The sequence below is a fragment of the Tyto alba genome, unplaced genomic scaffold (assembly GCF_018691265.1).
Source record: "Tyto alba isolate M040663 unplaced genomic scaffold, T.alba_DEE_v4.0 Super-Scaffold_9, whole genome shotgun sequence".
NCBI classification, from domain to species: domain Eukaryota; kingdom Metazoa; phylum Chordata; class Aves; order Strigiformes; family Tytonidae; genus Tyto; species Tyto alba.
Window position 1 is genome coordinate 37,597,438 of NW_024881330.1, and position 27,362 is coordinate 37,624,799.

A 27,362-nucleotide genomic window follows, 5' to 3' on the forward strand; every position below is an offset into this window, starting at 1 on the left:
CAATATTAAGAAGCAGTTCTGCCTTTAGTAATTTAGAAAATACAATTAAAAGTATTTTGATACACTGTAATATAATGTATTTAACACAACTGCCAGATATGCTGTGATCTTACAATACACTAACAACCTGTCATTTCAGGCAAGGAAAAAAAAGTATTTGATTGGAAATTTTCAAAATATTTGTTTGGACTCCCACTATGAAATGTTGAGATTCCCCCACGAGGCAGATGTTCTGAATTTGAGCCCATTTTGACTCTCCCATGACTGTGTCTTGCCTTTGATTTGCTCCCAAGTTACAGCTGGAATCGGTGGGACCTGACCCAGTAAGGCCCGTGCGCGGCTTTGTGCCGTGACTTTTACTCAGACGAGTGACATTTCTGCTTTCTGCTGGCCCGTCGGTAGTACCGATATATACTCTTCCCCGTACCAGCTGACAAACATACTTGTTAAATCCTTATCCAGAAATGGGAATGGGAGAAAATGGAACAAATTGGAAAGAAACACTGTGAATGTTCATGCTGAATTGTAGCCGTAAAACCAGAAAATAATTTGACATGAAGGGAGCAAAGTGTACCTGGAAAAATATCACTCTGCCTCTGGTAGAACTTTTTCTTACCTAAATCACACTGGAAATCTGGCTCTTCTGTGAGTCTGGCGTTTCTCAGATTTGAAATATACTGTGGAAGGTAAGGCAGGAAAGTCATTCTCAGACATTTGTCTGGGAAAGAAGAAGAAACAGCTGCAGCAGCTTGTTACGGCTTTAGCCTTAAATAGTGGGTTGATACAAGAAAATACTCACTGGATCTCTTTGTGGTTACACCAGAGGAGGAGTCTTCTAGTGGCAGAAAGTCTTGACAGGGCAAAGAACAACTACCTCTACCTTTATATCTGTTTGGTTTGTCTGTTTGTTTGCTTGTTTTTTAATATACCTAATGCACCTGTTCTTTGCTAACAGTGTTAGCAGCCAGGGTGGTCTCTGCAAATGCTGCTCGTAAATCTCACTGTGCAATCTCTAACTGCACCCTGCAGCAAGCTGGAGCTGGCGTTGTCAAAAGATGGTAATGGGGGTTCCACCACTTCTCTTCCAGCTCCTCCCGCTGGCTTTCCTACACCGAGGCTGAGCTCAGTGTGTGTCAGTGGCAAAGTCAAAAAAAAAAAACATAATTTTGTGTCATTAATTACGTTAGAGCAGAGCACGGCGCCCCTGATCTGCTGCTAATTGAGGGTGGCCGGGAAGTCCCGGGCAGTTCGGACGCACCGCTGAGAGCCCCGGCTGTCGCTGCCCCCGCTCGCCCTAACACCGCGGCTGAGGGCCCGAGGCTGAGGGCCCGAGGCCTGCTCGAGCAGACACCGCTTGGGTGGCGGAGCTGGGGCACCTCCTCGGGCTACGGGAGAGCTGCCCCCGGGCTGCCGTGCCGGACCCAGCCGGCACGCATTTGGCAATTAGAGCAGGAAAGGGAGAGCCCCAGGGGAAGCGGGGATGGGGGCGAGCGGCCCCACTCCCCGGGGGAGGCCGGCCGCGGTGTCACGCCAGGGTGTTTTCAGTGTGTAAGCTTAAGGATGCGTTCAAGCAGTGCTTGTCTGAGCCCCGGGGGGGCTGGCTGAGCAGGGAGGTGTTAAGTGAATTTCTAAGAGGGTAAATTTTTTAGCGGCAGGAAGGTTTCGGCAACGCTCCGCCGCTCTGGAGGCAAACCCCGGGGCTGAAAGGCGGGCCGGGCTGCGAGGGTGGCTGCGCGGAGATGCCGCCGCCTCGCTCCTGGGAGCCGCTTCTGGGCACCGGGGAAGCCCGATGGCCCGGCCCGGCACAGCCTGACAGAGCTGCTGTTGTCCCAGTAACGCCCGAGAGCAGAAGGGACACACACCCCCCCACACACACACCCGCCGAGGCAGCCGGCGCCAGGCAAAGGTAAATGTTGAGGCACGGTTTCGGTTTTAGGACTTAAATTCACCTCTTTTAAGCCAGCCCCGTAGCACCCCTCGCCGGCCGGCCCTCCCCAGGCCCTGGCGGGGCTGTGGATGCCACCCCGGGGGCGGGAAGGCCGGCGGGGGCCGGGCCGGGCCGCGGCTCCCGCTCGTCTCCCTCAGCGCCGGGCGGGTGTGAAACACTCGGGCCGGAGCGTTTGGGCGGGACGGGCTCGCCCGTTCCCTGCCCCCCCCCCCAGGCCCAGCGGCCGCCCCCCGTCCCTCCCGCCACTAAATCACCCCTTCCCGGGACTTCCAATTATCGCCGAAGTTTAAATCCTTAATTTTCTTGGCTGCAGAACCGGTAACGAATCGCTCAGACTTTGTTTTTCTACTGCTCCCGAGGCTTGATTTATTGTGTCTCTGTTATCGCACAATCAGGCTTCGTTCAAAATGGTTTTTTTTTCTGGGCTAATTCTATACCCCCGGTATTTATTTTAACTGTCCCTTCTCATTAGCGTTACTAATTTTTAATTGCTCCCCGTTCACTTTTAAATCACTCCTCTGCCCGCCCGGTCGCGCCTCATCCCCCCTCGTGTCTCCACCCCGCGCTTAAACCCACGCGTGTGGGTCTGTCCCCCACGGGAGGCGCCCGGGCAGCCACGACCCACTCCCCCCGCGGCTGCGGGACGGAGCCTGGTCCGGGGAACCGACCGACCGTCCGTCCGTCCGTCCCCCTCGCAACCCGCCGGCCCGCGGGGCGACGGAGCGGAGAGAAAGGACTCGCTTTTAACAACAACACCCCCCCCCCGCCTGAGCTCCCAGCCCAGCGATTAAATTACTCTCCTCCAGCAAAACCGTTACTTTATCCTAAGAAAAACAGCGCGTCCATGGCGAGCGGCGGCGCGGCGCGGCGGGCTCCCTCCGCCCCGGCCCGCGGCGGGGCCCGCACGGAGCCCGGGGGCGCCCCCCGGGCGCTGCCGCTGCCGGTTTGGGGCGGGGGGAGAGGCGGTGAAGCGGGAGGCGATGCTGCCCCCCGACAGCTCCGTGATTAATGACCCGCCCGCCCGGGAAGGGGCGGTCGCTACCGCCGGGATATTTGGAGGGGGGGGGGAGGCCAGCGGCCAGGTACGACCCAGCCCCGCCGCGCCCACCGGCCGCGCCGCTTTATAAACGGGGGCCGGAGCGGCCGGGGGCTGCGCCGGGCTGAGCCGCGCCGGGAGGGAAGCGGTGAGTTCAGTCCGGGGGGTGCGGGACGGGACGGGACGGGACGGGACGGGACGGGACGAGGGGGGCGGCGCAGCAGCCGCAGCCGCCGGGGCTGCCCGCGGGCACCGTCCTGTTTCGCTGCTCCGGGGAAAGCGTTTTCGGTAACTGCTGCGCAGAGGGCGAGGTCTCTTTCAAAACGATGCAAAATGCTATAGATTCACTATATTCCCCCCCCTCCCCCGCAAGGAACTACTGACAAGGCTGCGAAGAAGTTTATCTAAGCTTTCCACCGATTTCTTTTCAGCCGGCGTGCTCTGCTCTGGCGTTTTCGATCTTGTCCCTGTGGGCAGGTTGCCTCCGTCGCCGTTTCATTCACGCGAAATACAGGGCTAAAATCTGAAATAAGCGCTGTGCTGTGTTCTTTGGTTAAACTAATGCGCTTTCGAAGCGATTATGTCTTTGTGATGCCACGGAAGAACACAAACGCATCTCTCGGCATTACACATACTGCAGTAGAAGTGCTTTAGAAATAACATAAAACTTTCACACCCCCATTTCGAGGTCTGTCTGCATGCCCGGCAGCAACTGAGTGTTTGCAAAAATGATTGCAATCATCTTAAAAACCAAACCTCTATCTCGTGAAATTTTAAAGGAGATTATATGGAAACTGGCTGTTGCCCGGAGGCATTTTCTTAAGTTTTCAGCAATAGGTTTTTTCGGACCGGGAGGTTTGGGTGGCTCCCCGGTTTACAGAGCGCGCAGCACCCCGAGCACCAGCGTGGAGAGTGATGCTGCCCAGCCCCAGCGCATAACAAACGCGATTTGGGTTCAGGAACCGCCGTGTTTTGGCTGGACACACGTACAGACCTACAGCAGATCCCGTGTTTCTGCATTCTGTGAATTTCCCCGGGCCATTTGCTGTATGTATTTGTTAGGAAACCTGATGGTGAAGAAATTAATTCAGGGTGAAATCTCTCATTTCCACAGCTGAAATTTTGCCTTTTGTTGTTGTTGTTGTTTTTCTGTAGGCCCAGAAATTCATCAGATGTAGACGTGAAGCTCCTAAACCAGAAACTCCTACTTCAAGGAGTGCCCAAGGAAATGAGGTTTTTAGGTACGTGCATTTCTATGTTACTGTATGTCATGCAAAGTCATCCTAGTTCTAAATCTGGTTATACACCAACACAGCAAAATCAAAAACCGTGATTTTGATTTCCTGTCCTGTGTTTCAATAGATGAGCAGGTATTTATACTGACCCAGTCTGTCTGTCTGTATCCTTGGGTAATTCAGACTTTTCCAGTAATCAGGGAAGACTTCCTCGTTTCAGTGGGATGGCAAATGAGAAATCCTGCTGATAGACATAAACCGACAGACCATTCTGCTAGTTTTCGTGATTATTTTGGCTCTGCAGTAGCAATAATGATGTTTGGGGTTTTTTTTTTGCTACTAAAATGCATCCAGATCTGACTGTCTTAGCACAACGAGAAAATACCAATAATAAAAAAAAGCATATGAGATGTATTTGTTTTATTTTAGATTAAAGAAAATAGCCAATTTAAGGACCATTTTTCAGCCCTCACTCAAGACAAGCTCATGTAAACGTGAGTTTTATTTTATATTGGTCACAATAAAAAAGAATAATGAGATTTTTTTTTTCCCCTTTGGTTTACAATTACACACAGAGTATTTCACAGATAATTTCAGTCTACATTGGGCTACTATTTAAGAGAAGGTTACCTGATAAAACCTGATTAATGGCAAATTAATCATGATAAAACACTCAAAATAATAATGACTTCTAAATACCTTGAAATTAGAGCACGGCAAGAGGGATTATTTAGAAATCTTTCCTCCTCTCTGCTAGAAATCTTTGACTTGGTTCATTGTCTTGGGGTGTTTGCCATTATCAGTCACAGTGACAGAGGGACATCAGTGGGATTTCAGTCTGTGGTTGAAATGCTTTGCAAAATCCAGGCCTAATTTTTGTAGATTTAGATCTGTAGTCATTTACGTGCATCAGTTTTATTTACATTTTTAAAACTGCAGAGTATTTGAATTAAATTAAAAGTTTTAATCTAAGTTGTTCTTGCCCTTGTTGTCCAGCTGGGCCGTCACAGAAACAGCCGCTCCCAACACGTGAAAGCCGGGGGCTGAGACACCTAGAAGGGCTCCTTGACTGAGCACAACAAGATCAGGTATTATCCTAGCTAAAAAGTGCTGCACTTTGGGGAATATTGATTGAATTGCATTTTACAGTGGAATTGAATGAATTAAAGGACTCAGTTTTATTACAGGCAGAGCTGAATCACCGTCTTTTCTGAAAGTTGGGAAAAGATGCTGTGAGCATTATTTGAAGCTTGACTCAAAAGAAATTTTTTGCCATTGTTTTCAAAAAGTTCTCTTGGTCCCCAATGGCCAAAATACAGCTTAGAAGATTCTTTTAAAGTTTGAAAATGTAGGTGATAAAGGATAAGCACGGAAAATTTTGAGTAACATTGAGGGGGGAGGACAGGAGAAGTCGGTTCCTGATCCTTTAAATTCATGGACCGAGTTCAGCCCTTCAAAAACTCAGTGCCGTGCCCTGTGGCTCCACTCACTGCTGCATCTGAAAATAGTATTTTTTTTTTTTCTGTAATCCATGGAGTACCTGTAAGACTGTCGATAAAATGACTGCAGCTAAACAGAAAAGCCTGACAGTCCCACATCTCAAATGATACAAATAATATGTTTTAAAAATCGCATTTAGTCTCATTTTTAGCTGGTTGTAAAAGGAAACCACCGTGGCACAGCTGCTCAGCGTTGCCTGTTGGGTTTTCTCAGCCAGTGATCTCTGGGCTGCGAGCGACTCAAAAAATTTGTTTTGTGTAATACTGTCCAAAGCAAACAAACAAAAAAAATCAAATAGCAATCTTCGTGAAGAGTTTAACTTCTGTTTCTGTACCTGTGAGTGATAACAAATTTATAAGCAGCGTGTGGAAAAGCAGCTTGGGCAGCTGCACCCCGGCTCTTTGCGGCACGGGCAGTGCCTGCACTGCTGATAATCTTTGTAGAAAGCGTTTGCCCGGGCGCAGCGTGGCGGCTGGCTTGAGAGATCCTCTTGTTGGTCGCAGGCCCCTCGCTGCCGGGGAAGTCACCGATGGACTGTGGGCGCTCAGCTGAGAGCAGCGAGAAGGCCTCCAGCCCGGGCTCGGGGCCCGATTCCCCGCTGCCTTCCGCCGCGGGCAGCAATTCCTGCCCGCCCTCGGCGGCCGGGCCGCGGGCCGGGGCGCCCCCCGGCAGGCCCGCCGCCGCTAACGCCGCCCGAGAGCGCAGTCGGGTTCAAACCCTGCGCCATGCCTTCCTCGAGCTGCAGAAGACTCTCCCCTCCGTGCCCCCCGACACCAAGCTCTCCAAGCTGGACGTGCTCCTCCTGGCCACCACCTACATCGCACACCTCACTCGCAGCCTTCAGGATGAGGAGGAGTCGCCGGGAGAGGGCCTGGGTACCCTGCGAGGGGACGGATACCTCCACCCTGTCAAGGTAGGAGTGCTGAGGGGCAGCTACCACCTTCTCGCGGTGAAGAAGTAAACGGGTGGTAAAGATACTTAGATGTAACTAAAGATTTCAAGCTTATTTACCTTGCTCGAGTTAATACGTGAAGAGGCTGCCTCGGCTAACGATGCATCTGGGCGGTGGGGGCCTGATGGAAACGTGCAGGAGCTCCCTGGCTCTGTTCCCTCCAGCCTCAGGCCCTCTGTGCAAAATCATCAAATACAGCGTGGGCCCAAGCCTAGCGGGGCTGGGTGCCCTGGCAGTGAAGGCGGAGGGCAGCGCCAGGGGAGCACCAGCACCTCCTCAAGTCCCCGCCTGGAGACGCTGGTGACCCCCCTCGCCAAACCCGCCGGGACCGGCCGTGGGTGGTTGGGGCGACGCGCTGTCCCCCGGCAGGGCCTGCGTTGGCGCTCCTGCCGGGGCAGCCCAGGTGCGGAAAGGTGATGCTCGTTACTGGGCCGGGTGCTCGTTCCTTCTGTGAAGGTGCTTTCCCTTTCGGCGGGTTGGTAGGCGCCCTTCCCTTCGTCCGAAAGGACTCGCAGCGCTGCCGGGGGGGCGTGAGGGGAGCTGCTCTTGGAGAGGAGCTGGGGCGGCAGGCGGGTTTCGGACGCATTGCTCGGAGACTGACGGGACTCAAATACCACGGGGTGTTTTCTTTGGCTCTGGTCTCAGGGAGCGAGTGAGAGCACCGGGGTGTTTTTCTTAAGAGTCTGATGAATTCCGAATGATTTAATTAAGATTAATTTGTGAAGTAACCTCCAATTCCTATAAAGTGACTAATTCACAGAGAGTTTCTTGTTCACAGTGTTGGTCGCTGGAAAAGGCGTGGTATGAACACAGGCTTCTGAGGCCATTTAAATGATTAGCAGGCTCATTAAGAAAGCAAAACCTTTACATCAATTAGAAGATAGCTATAATTCAAGAAAAAAAAATATTGTGATGTATTTCAAAGTAAGTTTTAAGTAGCTTCCGTTGGTTCCCTTGGCCAGAGCGAAAGGACACAGGTCTCTTACGGTACTTTTTATCAGCTGCCAACTATTACTGGCAGAAAAATACTTTTAAATAGTTATTACAGCAGTTAAATGATCCAGATGCTCATTTCCCAGCTCCTGGAATACAGCAAAACCGGATTCATCTAGCAATTATTTTTTATAATCTTATTTATGTGCCATTTGCTTGTATTTAGTTTTGTAAAGATTCTAGGAGTCTAACCAATCTTTCTAAATATTTCTGGTAGTAAATTAATTTTTTAGTTGGCACTAGAACAAAAGTGTCACGGACAAATCACAGTACATGCTTCAAAAAAAAAAACCCTGAAGTGCAGGATGTGAGGCAACCAGTACAGATAAGGACTTTAACTACACTCGTATATCAAGCACAGTAAATACAAATACTGAGGAAAGTAAAATATCCACGTACAGGTGTGTGTACACCGAACAGAAAATACGGTTAATGACTCAGATGTCCTATTGGTGACGAATTTTTAACAACACTCTTGAAATAAGACGTATTGAATGAGATCATGCAGTCTTTCCAAGTGAGAATATGCTGCTGCTTTATGTCTTTAAATAGAAGAGCTGAGATTGAACTGCAGTATTAAGCCCCTCTGGTTTCTAGAGCTGCCTTCTGTTACTCACAGGAGAGGTGCCAGCCTCTTCCCAAAAGTGTCTTAAAAATCATATCCATTTGGAACAACGTGCTGGCTGCGGTTTGGGTATTTTTGCATCGGATGTGTATGACAAGTTGTCTTTTCGAACCTCCGCCTCTCTAATAATGCACTGTGCACACCCAGCTGGAGCCGAATGCTTCCTCCCAGGAGGAGGGCACCCAGCTGCGGCCGCCCTCACCGCAGGGCCGCTTGCACTAAGTGACTTGCTCGGCTTAAACCTGAGCTGTAAGAAGAAATACTCAACACCAGTGCCACTGAGGATTGCAGTAACCGGTGGATGGAAAGGTGAGTCGTCTCATCTGAAATCGTTGGAGCTGACAAAAAGCAAGAAGTTGTCGGCGCTGACGACCGCCGGGGCGCGCTGATGTTAAATCCCCTTTAACCCAGAGGTCCTGGCAGCCGCCGGGCGGCGGTCGGTGTTGCGGGGGCCGGCCGGCACGAGGGGGTGCGTAGCCCCATGGCACCCCTGGCACCAAAAAAGGGGCACGCGTTGGTTTATTCCACCAACAGAGCATCTGCTGCACAAATAGTGGTCTGATGGCGGAGCGGCGTGGCCTGCTCCTGTCTGCGGGGGCACAGCAGGGTGTGGGAGCTGTGCCTGGCGATTAACTACCGAATAAAATATCCAGGCGGAGGGTCCCTTACCCAGCATCTAACAACATTTGCCGACAAATCACGCAAGGGGAACTTTCTGGTAATAGCAGCAGCTTCCTACTTTCTCATATTGTGATCCCATCCACCCTTAGAGCTTTGCTGGGAGCTGCGTTCGGGCTGCAGACCCCGGGTGTCTCAGCGCTGCGCTTGTCTCTTCTCTTGCAGAAGTGGCCGATGCGTTCCAGGTTGTACATCGGAGCTACAGGACAGTTTTTGACTCACTCGGCACAAGGAGACGGCGCAAACCAAGGAGAAACATCAACAGCTTCACAAACCTAATCTCCCTTCTCGCTTTAAAAAAAAAAAAAAAGAGATATTTATTACACCTTATATATATCTATTTAAGTTAAAAAATAGTATCTACAGGCAAGCTAATTCCTGAAATACTGTTTGTAGAGGAGAAGGAATTGATTCTTAAATGTCATTGATACCTCATTAAGCTAATGTGACGCATGATTGGTTTCTGTCAGAGGACATTGGTGGGATCTGAGTGGGGGGGGGAAGAGGAGCGGGCAGCTGCCGCAGCGGCACCATCAGTAACCCCAAAGGGCACGGCTAGAAATAGTGGTCGAAACCCCGCCTGCACTTTCTTCGCTGCATCGAAGCCGACGGCAGAAACCCCACCGACCGCAGCGGCCGGGTCAGGGCTTCGGCCTTCCGATAATCTGAAGTGTACGGAGCTGCTCCTCAAAACGTGGCCGCGTGCTGACCTCAAGCGAAAACGTGCCGAAATCTGGCCTGCGGCCCGCGCGGCGCCCCGCACCCCCGACACAACCGGCTCTGCACGTTACGTGTCGCTTGTATTGATCCGGGCAATCGTGTTTGCATGTTATGGGGTTTAAAATGTGTTTGGGTGCTACCCCGGTACAACTCCTTGTCTGCTCGGGATACCAAGGTTTGTTTTTGCTGTCTTTTAGCGGGTTCATGCACTGAAGGAAGTGAGCCCCAAGTGCTGGCTTGTTCATAGCACGTTTTTCACTTAAACATCTTCTATATTTAGGCAAGAAAAGTTGAAACTAAATGCACAAACGCCATCTGATGTGTCTGTTCTGTAAACCACTGTACTTCTCATATAGTTTGTTATTGCTGAGGTAGACATTTTATTAAATATCATTCATTGAGAACTACGTATTGAGTTGCAAAAGCTGAACTGGTTTCTCATTGTACGGGGCTGATAGTTTCTCATAGTAATAGTCTGCATTTTTAGTAACTTCTTCACAGTTTACATTTTCAAGTGACATTGGACAGAAAAGGAAAACACAAATACTAGCAAGAACAACCTTCAAAAAAAAAAACAACCAACTTTTGTTTTCATTCTTGAATCAAGCTTGTGACATCTTCCAGAGGTGCTGAGCCTGTCAGTGCAGGTTGAGTGTCCAGTGCCACAGAAGACCAGGCCTCTGGTATAAGAAAGTGTATAAAAAATTAGCAGAGCCATTTATTGAAAGAGTTGGACAAACCACCTAGGATATGTGAGAGTTATAAAGTATGGTGGACACTTCCCTCTACCTCTGCAGCATTCTGAGCTTTTAATAAGCTTATTTTTTTAAACAGTAAAAATACTTTAAATATGTATTTTATACGTGTTGAAAGTATTTTACACATCTATTTCTTATTTACAATTATAAGCGGTTTATTTTGAGAATTACAGAGCCAGAGCACCATTCAACCACATAAACTATTGTATTTTGTGCAAAAATATGTACAAATGGGCAGTTTTGCATAGAAAAGTATGTACTCGTAATTAAAAGAGTCAGACTGACTTTCCATAGTAACAAAAAGTGGGTTAGCACAACCTCTTGTTACTGGGACAGCTATTTGTATTTCGATTTATCAGTGAGGAGGTGTGAAGGGGTTTGTAAAGGTGACGGTAGTTAAGATGGAGTGACACAACACTGAGGGCTGCCAGGAGTGCGGCGCCGTGCAGGGCGAGGGCGTGAGGCGCAGGTTACACTTCAGGCAAACAAAAGGCCAAGTAGCAACACAGAAGCACCGAGAATTCCTGGGTTTTGTACGTAACTGAGATCTGAATGAACGACATCGTGTGAGGGGGAAATGGGCAAGCGAAATCTCGGGGCAGAAGCCAGCGTCCAGCCCCGAGCGGCCGCTGAGTAGCAGCAGTTTGATAATAAAAACAAAGCGCATGCGAGTCATGCATATGGAGTGGCGCGGGGAAAACACAAAATGCGATGATGTTTTGCATCAATGGCACGCTCTTACCTAGCGCGGAGGTGCCGGTTACTTCACAGGCTCTTAAATGATGCATCTGGAAGGGACAGAATTCAAGAAAGGAAAAAAAGAAAAAGAAAGAAACCCTACCCCCCCAGGTTTTGAAGTCTTCTTCCATTAAATGGAAAGATTCTGACTGCTTATTCATGAAGTAAGCATGAAAAATGAGTAAGGGTTAAAAACATGGAAAGTGACGGATGGCACGGAGAAAACATCTCTACTCAGACTTTTACTACAGTAGAGTGTTGCTTAGTAGACAGCCAAAGAAATGGAGCAGCAAACACAGGAGCCACTTTGCAGCCACAACACTTGCTTAAATTGTGGTCACATACGAGGCAATGTAAAGACTTGAGCACCGTTTTATAGATGTATTAAAAGCCAGTAAGACTATGCAGAATTACAACAGCAGGTTGTCACTTGAGAAGAACTCCCCGTATTTACGAGTTTGGAATTTTTGGAGACAGATTATTCTGCATCAGCTGCGAATTTTTATGCCTTTTCTTCCAGCGCCAAGAGGGCAGGTGAGGCAACCCACTTCCTTTGACCAGCGCAAGGGCTCTTGTCTTCCAGAAATGTACACCGGGGTCAAAACAGATCCTCTGAATCTGTTTCAAACCTGGTGTTTGAATCCAGTGTTACATTTCCCAGGAACAGTTCACAGCCTCACATACGGAAATACAACAGTTTGGCATTTGGCACTGGAAATATTCATACATTTAGGAATAAAATTTTACAGTGTTCACACATTGCTATCGGAACCTTTTTTCATGGAGTAACTTAAGGATCTTGGCAAACCTCGGCTCTTGTCATCACGGCTTTTCCGTCGGAGGGATGGGACAGGTAAACTTCACACAGCCCCATGCAAATAACCTGTCTATGCAAAGCCTGATGCAAACAGATTTTTTTTTTTTTTTCCCCCTCATTCACACAGCTGTAACTACAATACTGTGCCCTCCAGTCATACATTGCTTTCTCTTAGTACATACCCTGCCAACTACTCCCTTTTCCCTTAGAGACCTTTAGGACAAAGCATTCACTGTGCTTGTGTAAAACAACGAATAATCACCCAAAAGGGGAATTTTCGACGGCTTTGAGCTCCAAAAGCCTGGCTGTGCACTGAGGGCCGAAGCATTCGAAGGCTGAACACGCCGGGTTTCACTAGGACCGCCCGGGCGCGATCGGGGCACCGGGAGCGGCGAACGCGCTCCCGCCTCAAGCAGCCGCGTTTGCTCCCTTAACCCACCCGGGACAGACCCCTCCAGAAGCGGCGGCCCCACGCGCAGCCCTTCCGCGCTCCAGTTCGCCACCAGCGAAGCCACCGCGGATTTTCCGCTGCCCAAACCACGCGCCGGCTTCTCCCGCCCGAATTCCCGCGAAAGCGCCGGAACGGCGGCCACGGAACGTTCAACAGGGGCAGGACGCGCCCTCAGGCCTCCCCGGGGACGGCGCCGGGGGAGGCGGGGACACGGCGAGGACACGGCGTGGGGCGGGGACACGGCGTGGGGCGGGGACACGGCCCGACCCCCCCCACCCGCTGCCACCGGGACCCCGGCACCGGGACCCTGCGCATGCGCGCTCGGCGCGGGCACCGCCGCGGCGGAAAGCGCCGCGCGCCTTCCCCGCCCCCAGGCACGCGGCGTATTTAAGGGGATCGCGCGGCAGGCCCCGGCCTTTCCGCGCCCCTGAGGAGCGGGCGCGGTGGCGGCGCCGCCCCGGGCCTCGGCGGGGAGGGGACCGTGCGGCTGTGGGACCCGCTTTCGGCGGGGCTGCCGCTGTGCGCTGGCTCCTGGGCCTGTGAGCCGCCCCGTGCGTGCCTCGGCCTCCGCCCTGGGAGCGGTAGCTCGGGGCGCCGCGCCCCGTCGGCCGCGGCGCAGCGCTGGGTGGCGCCCGGGCCTGGCCGAGCCGCCCGGCCTCCGGCTCGGCGCCGCTGCCCCCTCGCAGCAGCCCCTCGGCCCAAGCACGCGCTCGCCTACACAGTAGAGTAAGTTCGGATTTTTTTTTTTTTCAGAGGAATTGGAACTATCCCCTAGCGTTTAACGTAACAAACCCCAGTTCTGACAATTCAAAACAATGCAGGGATGGGTCGCTGGCACTGTCGCTATGTGGCGTTACCCGTCACTTGAAAGATGCGCGACTGTCGCGATGTTGGAGCCGCGTCTCGGTTTGGGTTGCACCCACAGCCGCCTGAGCCCGGCTGCTGGGGCGGCTTGGCTCAGGGGGGGCTCGCTAGCCACGCTGGCCTTCCCGGGGCGTGGGGGGGCTTCGGGGAGGTGAGATGGACCCAATTAGTATGTGCCACTCTGCTGGCAAGTGAGTTACCTCGGTTCGTCAAGTCTGCAAAGCAACAGACAGATAGGGGTGTCCAAAGAGACGGTTTTGCTGATAAAACATTTTCATTGGCAAATGCATGTCTAAATTCTAAAGATAAATTACCTTTTTTTCCCCCTTGGGGGATGTGGCAGGTGTTGGATATTGACCCTGACCATGCCCTGTTAGGGTTGTTAGACACACATCTAAAGTGGTGGGTTCTGGCAGGGACAGGGCCCTGGGGGTCTCGGCAGTCCCTGCAGTCCTGCTCTGCTGCCAGGGCCGTGGCACGAGTGCTGACCTTAACCGAAGGGAAAGCACGTCCCTAAGTTCCCCAGAGCGTGGTTTGGGAGCTGGGGTTAAAGGCTGTACCCTGCTGGGGTACTCCCCTCCCCAGCAGTGGCTGCTCCCTCCCTAGGAGCAGCAGAATTGCCCTGTGATCAGCTGTTCTTCATGCTAGGTTTTATGTTAAGTGGTCAGGCCTCTTTAACCTTGCTCTCTGCTGATGCTGCCTGCTAGTTTTCTCCCTGGTAACAAATGATAAAGCCACCAACGAGGGTGCCCAGGAGGTTCGTGCTTCTTTGACTGGTGTATTTTCCCCGAGGGAGTGGTGGTGGTTTCTGCTGCTGGCTCAGCAGTGGAGTTCTCCAAATGTAACCTCTTTTTTCATGGTTTTAGGCAGCAAGTGAAATTAAGAGATGAGTTTGTTACGGGCTCTGGGAGTCATCAGTCTGGAGTCTGCCATGCTGTTTCCCTGCCAGTGGAAAGACGTCACGTGAATTCTGGAGCTTACAGAAGTAATTATTTCTTACTGGGTTTAAAAATGTTGAGGAAAGCTTCCCGAAAGCTAGATCTAGAGTTCCAAGGCTGTTTATGACTTGTAAATTCTGTTACAGATGAAGCAAGGAGAAATACAATTGCATGTAAGGTCAAGAGGTTGAAATTCTAACAAGAGGTATTACGACAGCTATAAAACCTCACAAGACTTGCTCCCCAGAACAAAGCAGCAGCAATCCATGGATCCTGAAGGAATTGGAGGGGAGAGGTTTGTAACGGTATCAGAGATTCTGGTTTTCAACTGGGGACAGGAACAAGGCTTCTGCTTTGAAGCATTAACAGGTGCTAGTTGGAAGTGGGAGGCGCAAGTGAAGACCAGTGGGTTCAGCTCGCCGGCCCTGCCGGCACGTTACCGTACCGGGCTGCAGCAATGCGGCCCAGGGGGAAGGACAACTGGCAGCGAGCTTTGCCTCTGGAAAGACACTTGGCATCTGGGGCTTGAATGTGACAACATGGAGGGACCTAAATGTTTGTGCCCAGGAGCTTTTTTCTCATGTTCCTGGCTACACTGAATCTGTTCTGGGCTTAACAGTTAAAACCAAGGGGCTGTGTTGCTTTATAGAAGCGCATCTCTTGAGGCAAACGTAACAAGTGCCTTTGTGTTTGGCACCAGGAAAAAATTAAGCCAGTCTTATCACAGGCAGGAAACTTTTCTGGCACGATGATCGCACTTTGCTGTTGACCCAGCTGAATTTTCTAATGAGCAATATTGTATCTGATGTGCCAGCTAATTAGTAGGATTTTTCCAGTTTGATTTACTACTTTAATTTCCGATTTTATTTATTTTGAAGGTGCTATGTCATCAGTCAACCTTCTCCACTGTCCTCGAGCCTTATGTATGCACATGCAGCCAACAGCAGACTCCATCCACTTGTAGAAGTGTGGGTGTTTGAGAAGGTAAGTTGCTTTTTTACTGTGATACGACACTAGTCAGGCTGCAGTAAGCTGTATGGCTACTTGGTGAGGGCCTGCACTGGCCACATTTGCTGCTGCCTGGGGCTGTGCTGGCTTCCATCAGCTGAAGGTGTGGCCCGTTAGTGGGGACCCTTTTGGATGAGTGACTTTGTCCTTACTTGTGGTACTGCCACTAATCTTCTCATTCTTGCTTAAAACATCACAGAAGAAACAGGGGAGAGGTAAGAATAAAAAGTTGCACTCTTGCAGAAAGGCTTTCTTTTTTTTTAAGGATGTACATTGCTTAATACTGCTTGTCAAAAATAGTGATTTATAAAGGAATTCTGTTTAAGTCTATTCTAGAAGTAATTTTGCTGGCATAATGATGAAACTATTGCCGTTTACCCATCTGACTTGTTTTTGATGTGTATCTTTGAATCTGAAATGCCAGTAAAGTTAATAACTCTGTATAAGATTAATTAAAGGTACAGAAAACTGTCTAACTTTGTAATTTTGTTTTGTTGTTAGCTTGAAAACAGCAGCCTGAAATGTGGAGTTCGCATGCACTTGGAAATGTTTTCGTGGCCCTTCCTGTTCCTCAAATACTACTTGATTTGATGGTAAGGCAGGGGAGTAGCTGTTTAGTGAAAATGTGTGAATAATCCTCAAATGAAGTTCAGGTGGGAATGTCACTCTAGAAGGTGAAGTGACCTTATGGACACTCCTAGAACAGTATCAATATTTAAGCATACCAAATTGCTCAACACTGAGTAAACCAAAGGTTAACACATGTAGGAAAACTTGCGTTATCTTGTCTGAATGAGTGTTTACCATGTTAGTGGTGGCAGCTTTTCTGCTTCTCACCAAGGCAATGTGTGTGTATGAATAAAGCCTTGGATTCGTGTTTTCAGTGATACTAGTTTTTTGTTGAGGCTGTGAGAGCAGCAGCACCATGGTCCTGCTGGATGTCATGCTGGGTGGGAGTCACACCAAGCCTTCGGTATTCAGCTTGTCCAGGTTTGACAGGACCTCCATGCAATTTTCTGCTGCTCTTCTAACACCGACCTTCTGGATGTAATACTTGCTCAGTATTATGTCCACTGCTGTATCCTTACTAGGAGGATAAAAATACAGGGAAGTGTATCTGGAGAAGCATGTTGTATCTCAGACACCTCATCTTTTACCACACCATTCTTTACACTTGTTTTTACAGTGAGGTAACACTGAGCTCACTGAGCTGCCTGCCTACCAGGTCCTCGTGTAACATTTTTTTTTTTTTTAACTTTCCTCGAGGGTTCTGTTATCCCCTGCAGTCTGTATAAAGTGATGTAGAAATACTGTTGTGTTTTCAGATTGCAGGAGCACACTGGCATTCTGGTCTAACACTACGTTGCTGTAATATAAAACTAAGAGGCGGAACATCAAGCAGTATGGGGATACTTTTTATACATTTTTAAAATATATAGAGCGTGAATAAATTAAGAAAGTTGGGTTGCACTGGGAAAACAGAGTTTTAATGTACTTAAAACTACTTATCCCTCGTTGGGTGATACATTTAAAAAGAAGCAACAAGAAAAACTGCAGAGAGTTTACGTAGTTGAAATGAAACATGTTCTAAGCTCCTGGTTTATTTGTTAGTTGTAGTCTTACTAAAAACCCTGCTTTACTCCTCACTTAACAGTGATAGCCAGGAAGAGAAGTTCAGGTCGTGGTTTTATTCTGAAGCCATGGCCTCCCAGGATGAAGACATCATTGCTGCCTTTGAACAACACTGTCACCAAACTTGTAATTATATCTTGTCAGCTATGCTTTATTCCTTAGCAAAATAGCACTAAACTGTCTTACAAAAATATTAAATACTTAGTTGTATATTTCTAACTGCAGTCTCTGAAAAAGCTAAAGCTTCAGGCTTTACTTACAGAGTGGAGTTTTCACTCTTCACTAGTGTTAGGGTGAATTCCTGGGCCATAGGCCCCAATAAACTTCAGCAGTTGGTGGTGACACTGCATGAGGTAACTGTCTCTCTGGTGCAGGGAGTTTTCGTCACTGAGGTCAAATGGAAATACAGGATTTGGTGCAATGCATAACGCAGACTTGCCTAAACAATGAAGAAATCAAGACTTACGCTAAAATACTTGATAAACTTTTGCCAGGACTTTGAAGAAAAAAAAGCTGTGACACAGCTTACTTAATAATGCAGTCTTGTATGTTACTATTTTTAAGTGTTATTTCATAATTACTGTCTCACTGCCAAATTTGTGTCTGAACAAATGCGACTGCGATGCTGGATCAAAAAAAAAGGGAACCCAACCCTTGTTTTCTGCTTTCCCAGGGAAGGAAAACTGTCTTTAATCTGTCTTTAGTTTAACCTGGACCAATGTTAGAGGAGCAGTGCCTCGAATAAGCTGGTGTAAAGGATGGAGGGTTGGTGCTGGCCTGTGGCCAGTACAGCACTGAGACTTTTTGCAGGAAAGGCAACTGAAAGACTTTTCTGATATCAGTCTTCCAGTGGAAATTCTGGACTCTGACTTGAGCTATTATTGCAGTCAATTGTTAGAAATTTTTTTCAAGCTGACAAAATATGAAAACAGTGTACCCAAGACTAAAGCTAATTGCATTGTTTACCATGTTTTAGGGTAAGAGATGATTCAAGTAGCAAGATGGCAATCAGTGCATCTTCCTCACGTACTTTCTTTCTTAAACTCAGTTTAGTATGAGCCTTAGACAGTGAAATCCTAAGAGAGGAATATAAATAAGTATGTCAGACATTAAAAATACTGCAGACATGAAGGCAGTATGTATTGCTCTGTTTCAAGCACTTCTGTAATTTGAAAGTTAACACCAGAGTGGTGTTTTTCCATGCCTGAGCTGTGTGAACTTCCCACACACACTGTGCAGTTACACTTGTCACTGACCAAGTACATGTTACGGATGACTGACTTGTGCTATGAAAGCTGTGGAACTTGGCATATCATCTACTGCTAGGACTTCTTTTGCTTGCATAATACAAAGCTGTGATGATTTAAATCTCATTTTTCTAGATAGCTTCAATAGTGATAATTGTTTCTTAAATCACCTTTTTTTGCCTGGAAAAGTTATTTAAACTTTTTGTTATAGCAATATATATATAATAAATGGTATTCATAAATGGTAAATAAGATTCTTTAGGCTTGAACTTTTCAAAACTTAAGAGCCTTGTATAGATTTTTATTTAACGAGATCTTGAGCAGGTTAGCATAATTTCTATTTGAAACAGATGTGTTTCCTTTACAGTGGAGAGTAGGACATACAGAATTTTTAGTGCAGATGCCGATAATGTTGATCCATTAATAGAATCTCTTCTCACTCTGCGACTTGCAAGATAGTAGCCCTGAATGAGGTTTTCAGCTTCCACACTCAGTTCAACATGAAGATTTTTGGCAAACAAAATAAACTAGAGAGAGAGGATATACATTATAAATATTTAACAAAGACAGCTGTCACCATTCAGCTATGCATAAGGCTAGATCTCAGATACTAAACAGCTGTGTTAATTATACCAGAGATAGTGACACTTTATTTAGAAAGGAATATTAACTTTTACTACTGATTGTAAACTGTTCTGGTCAAAAGTAGGTATTGGAGATCTGTTCTCATATGAATGTTCACCTAGTATGTTTTTCACAAAAAAGATAAAACTGAATTTACTATGCTGGCCCTTTTAAAGGACTGAAGCTAATTTTATCAGTGATCCTATTAGTGCTAGTGGGAATTTGGTGGGGGCAAGGGGTAGAAAGTGAGTATTAACAGGTTTAAAAAAGCAATCACAATGTGTGGAGAACCTTCTGATTCCATAAACAGTATGGTATTCACAGGTATAATGCATTTCTAAATTATTGGGTAGTACCCGTTACCTCCTCATAATCCTGTGTTCTGAACTGCTGTGAGACTTTGTACAGCATGGCTTCAGGATTGATGGCTTTTTTCAAGATATGGTGTACAAGAGGAGAAGATGATTGACACAAAGGAAACTCACTGTGTATCAAAAGCCCAAAAACATCTACAAGGTTAGGTGGAATCAAACTCATGTCCTAAAGCGAAGACCCAGAGAAAGAACACAGTTACTTTGGCCTTTTGACTTGTAAAAATATCACAGTGTTTTCAGTCTGAAATGATCAATATCCATATATGCTGAGTCCTGTGAGATTATCTAATGAATTACCTATAATATATGCAGTAAAACTTTCGTTTCAATAGTGGTTGTCAAAGGCTACTCTGAATAAAATAAATGATACCTACTTGGGGAAGGCTAGCTCATTTTAGAAGATACTTGATTTAAAGTCACTGAACTTGTTGGGGAAATATTAACAAGTTTGGTTGTTTTCATTAGTTCATAAGTTGAAATAACCATAAACACAAATGACTGCTAAAGTATAGTTACTGTCATAAAAAGGCATGTGCTTTACCATCTGTCCAATTAAAAAGTTATCCTTTTGTATTTGTTTCTTTGAGGAAGAATCTGTATCTACAAAAGACCAAAAATTGGTCTGAACTGAAATAGTAACTTGTTGGTCAGCCTCTTCTCCGTACTTCTTCCCGGGGATGAATACTGTTGTGGTTCTGCTCTCTAGCACTAGGATAGGGCAAAATACATCAGTTATGTAATCAGTCTAGTTTAAGTGCAAATTCTAGTCTCACATGCACCATCTGAAACCAGTCCTGATTATGTATTGGTTCATCAAATGTAGCGTAGCCTGCGTAGCAAATGTAAGCTTACAGGACCTTGGCTTTTTTGTCTTTCTTACAGAGACTCATTAAAAATAGCTTAGATTTTTATAGCACTTGAGGGCCATAAGCTGGAGAACAAACCTAGCCCTGAATTTGCATGCTTGTTTTGTTCTGTCCCCTCATTTATTAGGAGGTGTGAGATTACCGGACTGTAGAAGCTCAAGTTTATCCTTTTTATATGAAGATAAGTCTCTTATGTAACAGATACCACCCTTAGCCAGCACAGCGCTGCAGGCTTGAATACTAGCACTTCCAGTTCCATGTTTATCTTTGGACACAGAGGGAAAAATTTCACCAGAAGGTGGGTGTCGTATGCCACGAGGCAGAAGACATATGCTGTAATTCAGAAGCCTGGAGGATTAAATAGTTCTGTCAGTCATAAATCTTTAGATTGTTCACTTTTGAAAAATTTAACACTAATACTTTAAAATGATACTTATATATATTAAGACTCACTTAGGGGAAAAAAAAAAATTAACATAAACCCAGAGTCAAAACTAATTGTTTAACTTTGTATTCAAAGGTAGAATCCAAGCCTTCTCTCCAACAGCTGACAACAGGGCTGTATTTCTTATGGATTTACCATGAGGCAAATCATTGTTTGCAATAGAAGTAATTCCTAGGAAGTCAAAAAAAGTTTCATAATTTAACCCTATATTGTTAACTTCTATTCTAAAGAAACTTCCAGTGATTTAAGAGGGTAGAGGATTAGTGATCCTGGCCTTCCAGGAAAAATGAGAAGGCTGGGACCTTGCAAGCTCTGCTCTGTCCTATCTCCCAGTTCTTTTGGAGAAAGTGGGTGTAGAATTTCTTGTTCATCCCCTGTACTGTGTTCCTTGGCACAAAGAGGTTGCAAATTGTCTGGTTCCACTATCAAAGGCTACTAATGATTTTAAGATGTCAAATCATTATTTATCCTACTATTAACCAGGAGATAATTATTAATAATTAGTAAATAGATGAATAGAAATATGATATAGGAAATGCCTACTTTGACAGGCTACTGACAAAAACTAGGTGCACATGCAAGACAGTACAAATGACAGTACTGACTGAGATTTACAGTGTGCAACTGTTCTGATACTAACCAGGTGTTTTGATTCTTAAGACACTCAGCTCCTCTGATTTCACTTATGAAATCTTACTCTTAACCTGGGGAAGAAAATCCTGCAGCCCACATATTTTTCAAATTTGAACTAATTTCTACATCTAAATTTTGAAATGGTTAAAAGTATTTTTTTCCACAACAAAAAATACTAAAGAATTTGTTGAAGAACACTCAAAATTCATGCCGCTTTCAAAGATCTTCAAAAATAAAAAGCCCTGTTTTGAGTTGGGGAAGGAAAAAGTAATTTTGTTTAAATTAATGTAAACTTAGAGCTGAGCATATTGTACTTTTCTGCAGTGTATGTGAAACTGTTAACAGCTTACAGGTCTGTGAAGGGGCAAATATATAAAATGCATAAATAGAGAAAAATAATCTGTTAAAGGCAACAACAGCTGGATTTATGACCTGTGTGTAGAGATGTACGTGACTTCTGATACTTTATAGTTTTTATGACAAAGTGATAAAAATGAAAGTATATATTTACACATTATTAACACTTATTATTAACATTGTTAACTGCTTATTAACTGAAAATGCTGATAGTTGGAAATGGTGATGAAAAGGCTTAAAGTGACACAAGATTTGGAAAGTAGAGCCCTTTGCTTTTATCATTACTAGCTCCTGGGACAGTCTTCAGTTTTGATTTTAGAAGAATGTTTTGTCTGAGCTCTGCTAAACAGTGCTAGTGTTAAAATCTTACTGAGAACTTTATAAAAGTGTTAAGGGGGTTTATTATTAGTGAAGTTCTGATGGATTTATCACTTGAAATAAGTAAAAATGTCCCAGGGGTAAAGATTGGGTATTTTTACCAAGTCAGAGCCCTGCATATTCTTTTAACATACAGTCTCTAGCTTTTCATGTTAAGACCAATCCTATTACCTTTAAAAATATTCATGTTTTTATTCTGATTTATGTGAAAAATAAGGAATCTCTTTACCTATCAATTACTAGTGTGTCGCTTGTCACAATCAACAGATCCAGATAATCTGAGTTTTCTTTTTCACACGTCTGTACTAGACTCAGCAGTATTGCGAGTTTAAGAGTATTATAAGTGCCTGGTGGAACAACTTGAGAAGCAAAGATATTGGCAAGGATGGCGGTAAACCTCCAGCACGAACTCGAAGTCAGTGAAAGCAGATACTTAAAATTGTCACTGACAAAAGAAGGACCTAATGAAAACAAAGTACAGGTTACTGAACGATTCACACAAGAGCTATGCAGATATAACAAATCACCATTCCAGTCTTGATGTAAAACATACAAAGAACGAATATGTATTAAGCACAAATTCAGCATGTCTGACACTATTAATTTTACTGCTAAAAAGGTAGCAGACATGATCTGCTAAAACTGTTGGAGTAAGAAAGGAATAACAGTCTGAAATATCAGGTTCATTTAATGTATGATTCCAGAGTACCTTCCAATGGGTAGGAGGAGTTGGAAAGTTGTAGAACTGCAGCAAATAATTGGGCAGTTTCCCAATACATGGAAAGTGGGCAAAAGAAGATACTCTCAAATTACAGTAAGCATACATTTCAGGCTGTAAGAGGAAAAAGTCCCAGAGTGGTTTTGTAGTCTGGGCCTCTAAATAACAGAAAACTCACACCAATTCTCAAGGTTTTGTTCAGAAAGGTTTTCCAACTTTTTTCATCAATTTTGAATGCAACTTTCTTACCATTTGGTTTACAGAGCTGCACACTATTGACTTCTATACATGCTGTAGCTTGTAAGCCATTCTGTACACAAGCTGGAATTCCTATAATCTTGTAGTGGCTTCCTATCTTCATTTTATTGGCCAGTTCATCTAGAAATTAAAAAATGGGGGTGGTGGGGGTGGAGGTGGTAAGAGGCCCTAACACATCTGCAGGTTCATAAAAACAGTTTTACAGACATGCTCAGAAAACTTTTCTTCATGTTCTGAATGGCTCAAATTTTATGATTTAATAAACAGTTGGATGCCAGGGTCACCATAAAGGACTAAAAAAAGCGAAGCATACAGTGCTAATTACTTAGTGCAAAAGGTAAGGGGATGGCACATTGGGTGAGGAAAAGTAGATCCCTGATAAAGAAAATGGGCAGTTGTTTGCAAGTATGTGTTCCTACTCTGAAACTTGCAATGACACCATTATCAGTTACTGTCTTACAAAATGTCAGGAAAAAAAAAAAAAGACAATTTTAAACATTTTTAAACATTTAAAAAAGACACACAAATTTCTTTACAAAAAAAAAAAAAAAAAACCAAAACATTTGTTTTCTGGAAATGAAAGTTAGGTCCAACCAAATATGAGTCTCAGCTGTGAGACCATGCCTAACCTCATCACTGAAGCCAGTGGAAATTTAATGCATGCATAATTCACAGTATCTCACCCAAAGATTGTTTTATATTATTTTTAGAGTTTTATTACTATTTTCTATTTAGTTTTCAAGAAATTAACCATGTTATTCCATAGACTTTTGGAATGGCAGGGTCGGTTGTTTTTTTTTGACAATGGAAGTATGTTGGTGAGATGTGATTTTATTTGGATATTCACATTAAAAGTCACTCAGTTGCAGTGGAAGGTAGTGGTAGTAGAAGCCAAAAATCCTGATAGAATGGGGAAAACAGCTGGATTGAGGAAGGATGTTAAAAAAAATGCATGAAGTTAGTACAAAGCAGTACAACCAAAGGAAGTAGAAAAGGAAAAAAGCTACTAGAATGCAATACTGCAGAGCTGGTCAGAGGATTTTATTTAAATGAAGGTACGAAAGAGAACATAGAAGTTTTTCCATGTGCAGTCTTCAGTCACTGATGTAGTACCGTTTAGTCACCTACCTATTTCCCCCAAAATTTTATTAAAGAACTGCAATACAAATTATTACTTTCATCATTTTATCCAGAGAAATGGACCTATGAGGAAAATGCAAGGGATTATTATAGTTCAATTCTAAAGCATTTCTGACAAAACTCAAAAATCAAGCTTACCTCTCAAGAAAACTGTAAAAGTCTGAATCCTAAGATGTGATTTATCATTGGAATATCCTTTCAAAGCATTAAGAACTTTTGCGTCAATCATTTCAACTATTTGTTTATCTTTCAGAATAAAGGCAAAGAAGAGGTTAGTTCTTGAAAACAGTACAGCTTTTTTTTTTTTTTTAATGACTGGTGTATTTGTTTTTTTTCACTTATCTGTTTTATTTACTTATTGTGTGGCAGAAGCAGGAAAGTAACAGATCTAAAAAAAACTACATAGATCCTACCACCAAGTACTCTGAACTTCATGTCTTCCTGCAGCGGCGAAGAACACAAAGTACACACAAAATCATTCCTCACTGTGGCAGATTCTGTAGCTCCAGGCAGATGCACCCTTATGTACCTAAACCCTAAAAAATTAATAAATAAATTAAAAAAAAAAAAGTCTTGAACATTTAAAACAAGGTCAGGCTTTCATTTTAGATTTCCCATTAAGAATAAAAGTGATTAAAGTACTGGACAGTGAAATTACAAATTTAACATGTTCCTTCAGATGAGCGTGCATTCAATATCCTATGCTTCCACTAAAATGATCTGTATAATTTATTATAGGCTGACCACGAGATGGCAGAATTTCCTCCTGCACGTTCCAAGGCAGAGCCGCTGGGCCGGGCTTTGAGCAGCAGCAGCAGCAAGGCAGTGCCGCTCCTGCCTGGCGTAGAAACGACAGAGGATCTGGATATTCATTATTCGAGGTATGTGCCCTCATAAAAACATCATTATGATTTATTCTGCAGTCTCCGAACTTTGGGATTTTGCTTCTCATAATTTTATGGTCTGTTACAGGAAGCAAACAAAACAGCCTTAAAAGTACTTAAGGCCTTTATCCTGCAAGGATACAAGCACTTCAGTGATACTACTCAGAAGTTCCACAGGAGTCAGTTGCTCATTAAAGCAGACTTGTTCTGTGGGAAAAGCTTTTGCCAGTCACTTAAGCATACTGTTCTGCAGTATTTTTATAGCAACAAACACAGTTTCCAAGTATTCTACTAGTTTAGCTTGCTTTCTTTTGGATAATTTATTAAATAATATTGACAACATATAAAACTCATAAACTATCTTTGGCATTAGGAAGATGGATTGCTGGCATAGCTATGTTCCCCAAACGTTGAACAGTGCTGAGCAACCACTGGCAAGGTCCACTGCTTTCAATTAAAAAAAATCATGCTGTGCTCATTACAAAAATGTCTGTATAATAAGACTGCATAGGAAAACGCCTTTTTCGTGCTAGATTTTTAATCTCTGTCAAAGTATGAAAATTATTAAAAAGCTTTTGAAATCGTACTGATTTTTTTTTCACTACCTTCAGAAAATGGACAGGTTTCCTCAGAACAAAGAAATCTTGCTCCTTGGGTATATTTTGTTACAGTTCCCATTGCAATCGCTATTCCTTCAGACATATAAAATCTTTGAGATGCATAGTTAAAGGGAAATGCCGAAAGACTCAGAACGTAACTTGGTAAAGGTGGCAAATGTGTTGGTTTCAGCAGTATACTAATCTAACAAGAGACACAATAACAATACCGTAAAAATATTTATTTAAAACTGCTTTACTTAACGTGGACACACAATGTGATACATACCATTAGAAAAAAATTTCAGAAACTCATCAAGTGTAAGGGTAATTAGGTTTCATATTCATTATCTCAAAATTCTTGCAATATGGTTGGGTGAGACTTCCAGCTATTTTTAATTACAAATTATACTATAAAGGGAAAATGAAAGCTGGAAAGTTAACAAGTATTATTTTTGTATTTTAATACTTCACCATGCTTAAAAGATTTAAGATCTAAACGGAAGAAAACAATGCAGACTCACCTGGGCCTCTGTCTGCAATTGTTCAATTAATGATAATGTCTTAATAGCTATGAAACATACCTGTAATTGGAAAATAGCTTCATTTTAGAAAGGAAAATCTAGTTAAAATATAGAAGATGTACTGTTGTCTACTCTTGTCTACATATATATACTTACTGACTGAAAAATCTGTGCAGCTTGCATGGGACTATGAAGAATGTAGTTTCCAAGAGTTGCATCTAATTCAGCAATATCAGAAGGATTTATTGAAATAATGAAACGATAAACAGCATAACTTTGTTTTGAGTCTGTAGGAGCAAAAAGTACCTTAAATAAAAATGAGATTTGTGTACTGTTACGTATCAATTCAACAGAATTATCTACTGAGTAATACCATTATACTTTTTGCAATCGTGCACGAATTTCTGAAGGCCACCACTTCTGTCAAGGTAAACAAGGGCAATTTCCCTCATTTTCTGTATTTCACGATGCATCTTCCAAGAAAAATCTTTGCATTCTTTATCAAAATGTTGGAATAAACTGTGGAGAAATTACATTAGAACTAGCCATGCTACAAAAATAATAAAGGTATGTATTAACAAATCCATACAAAATTAAAAGTCTCTTTTTCAGTATATGCAATTCTTTAAGGATTTTTTAAAAATACCACCACTCAATGGAAAGTTCGTTCCAATGGCTGAAGCACACAACATTCCCAAAGTAAATTCCTGAAGAATGCCTTAGTGTTTTCTCAGTGAATTATTTCACTGCCCAATTCCCTAACCCAACTCATCTGTTTTACTGTCTTACAGATTTTCTTCTACAAAGCGTCCTTTGTCCTCTGTGTAGATGACCAATATGAAATGCCACTTAAATCTTCAATAATGGATTTGGCTACCTAGTAAAGGATAAGACACAGAATTTTTGGGCTGATGAGGAAGCAAAGCTCATAGCATATGGAAGATCCCCCTGTAGGAGTTCAGAGAACTGGGTTCGGGAGGACAAACACGTTGATCAACATCTGAGAGAGAAGTAACCGCATACCAGTGCAGCTCTAGTGTAAGCCCTGTCTGAGAATTGTATGCTCTGGGCTGGTGGTGGTTAGTGGTCTGAAGTATCAAGTTTTAAGCAGAAGTTGAAAGATAATTTAAAGTTGGGATTTTTTTTTTTTCCAGTTCCATTAGGATTATTCCTACACAATTACTGCTCCATCCCTTGAAATCTTAAGCAAGAAGGGATAAAACACACACACACAGATCCACCCAGGTCTAAGGACTAAGCCCAGGTCATTGTGCACTAAACACTTGTCAGCACCTCAGCTTCAAAAAATGAAGTCTGACCAGTCCCACTACTGGGGTGACCATGCTCCTCAGCACCCCCACAGCCAGCTAACACCCTTCAGCTGCAACCCAGTGTGTGAGATGACTCCCAAAGCTGCCCCCCCAG

General features: G+C 44.5%; 2 protein-coding genes, 1 long non-coding RNA gene and 1 other non-coding gene across 8 annotated transcripts; 3 read left to right on the top strand and 1 right to left on the bottom strand.

Annotated features, from left to right (window-relative positions):
* The first annotated feature begins 1,826 nt into the window (after window positions 1-1,826).
* TCF24 (transcription factor 24) lies at window positions 1,827-10,098 on the top strand. 3 transcript variants are annotated; one of them, XM_042786063.1, is made up of 6 exons: window positions 3,054-3,132; window positions 4,140-4,225; window positions 4,649-4,713; window positions 5,216-5,307; window positions 6,223-6,632; window positions 9,133-10,098. In XM_042786063.1, exons 5-6 carry the CDS (start codon window positions 6,249-6,251, stop codon window positions 9,244-9,246), a joined length of 498 nt encoding a protein of 165 aa, XP_042641997.1. In that variant the 5' UTR covers window positions 3,054-3,132; window positions 4,140-4,225; window positions 4,649-4,713; window positions 5,216-5,307; window positions 6,223-6,248; the 3' UTR covers window positions 9,247-10,098. The 3 variants fall into 3 exon arrangements, with proteins under 3 accessions (XP_042641996.1, XP_042641997.1, XP_042641995.1); XM_042786062.1 differs by lacking the exons at window positions 3,054-3,132; window positions 4,649-4,713 and adding an exon at window positions 1,827-1,906; XM_042786061.1 differs by lacking the exon at window positions 4,649-4,713.
* A 2,750-nt stretch (window positions 10,099-12,848) lies between these two features.
* On the top strand, window positions 12,849-27,068 carry LOC116962117. Of its 3 annotated transcripts, XR_006164687.1 has the most exons (7): window positions 12,849-13,177; window positions 14,182-14,300; window positions 14,400-14,548; window positions 15,132-15,237; window positions 15,763-15,854; window positions 24,672-24,814; window positions 26,729-27,068. It is a non-coding gene; the product is annotated as an uncharacterized LOC116962117 (long non-coding RNA). The 3 variants fall into 3 exon arrangements; XR_006164688.1 differs by lacking the exon at window positions 14,400-14,548; XR_004407378.2 differs by lacking the exon at window positions 14,182-14,300.
* Window positions 15,608-15,686, top strand: LOC116962123. The gene has a single exon (XR_004407383.1). It is a non-coding gene; the product is annotated as a small nucleolar RNA SNORD87 (small nucleolar RNA).
* MCMDC2 (minichromosome maintenance domain containing 2) lies at window positions 17,166-26,718 on the bottom strand. The gene is made up of 14 exons (XM_009968709.3): window positions 26,311-26,718; window positions 26,094-26,224; window positions 25,938-25,997; window positions 25,423-25,618; window positions 24,347-24,469; window positions 24,072-24,179; window positions 22,785-22,913; window positions 22,047-22,278; window positions 20,147-20,352; window positions 19,680-19,846; window positions 19,128-19,304; window positions 18,525-18,667; window positions 17,860-17,969; window positions 17,166-17,332 (listed from the first exon to the last, which is right to left on the bottom strand). Exons 1-14 carry the CDS (start codon window positions 26,408-26,410, stop codon window positions 17,166-17,168), a joined length of 2,049 nt encoding a protein of 682 aa, XP_009967011.2. The 5' UTR covers window positions 26,411-26,718.
* Window positions 27,069-27,362: the final 294 nt, after the last annotated feature.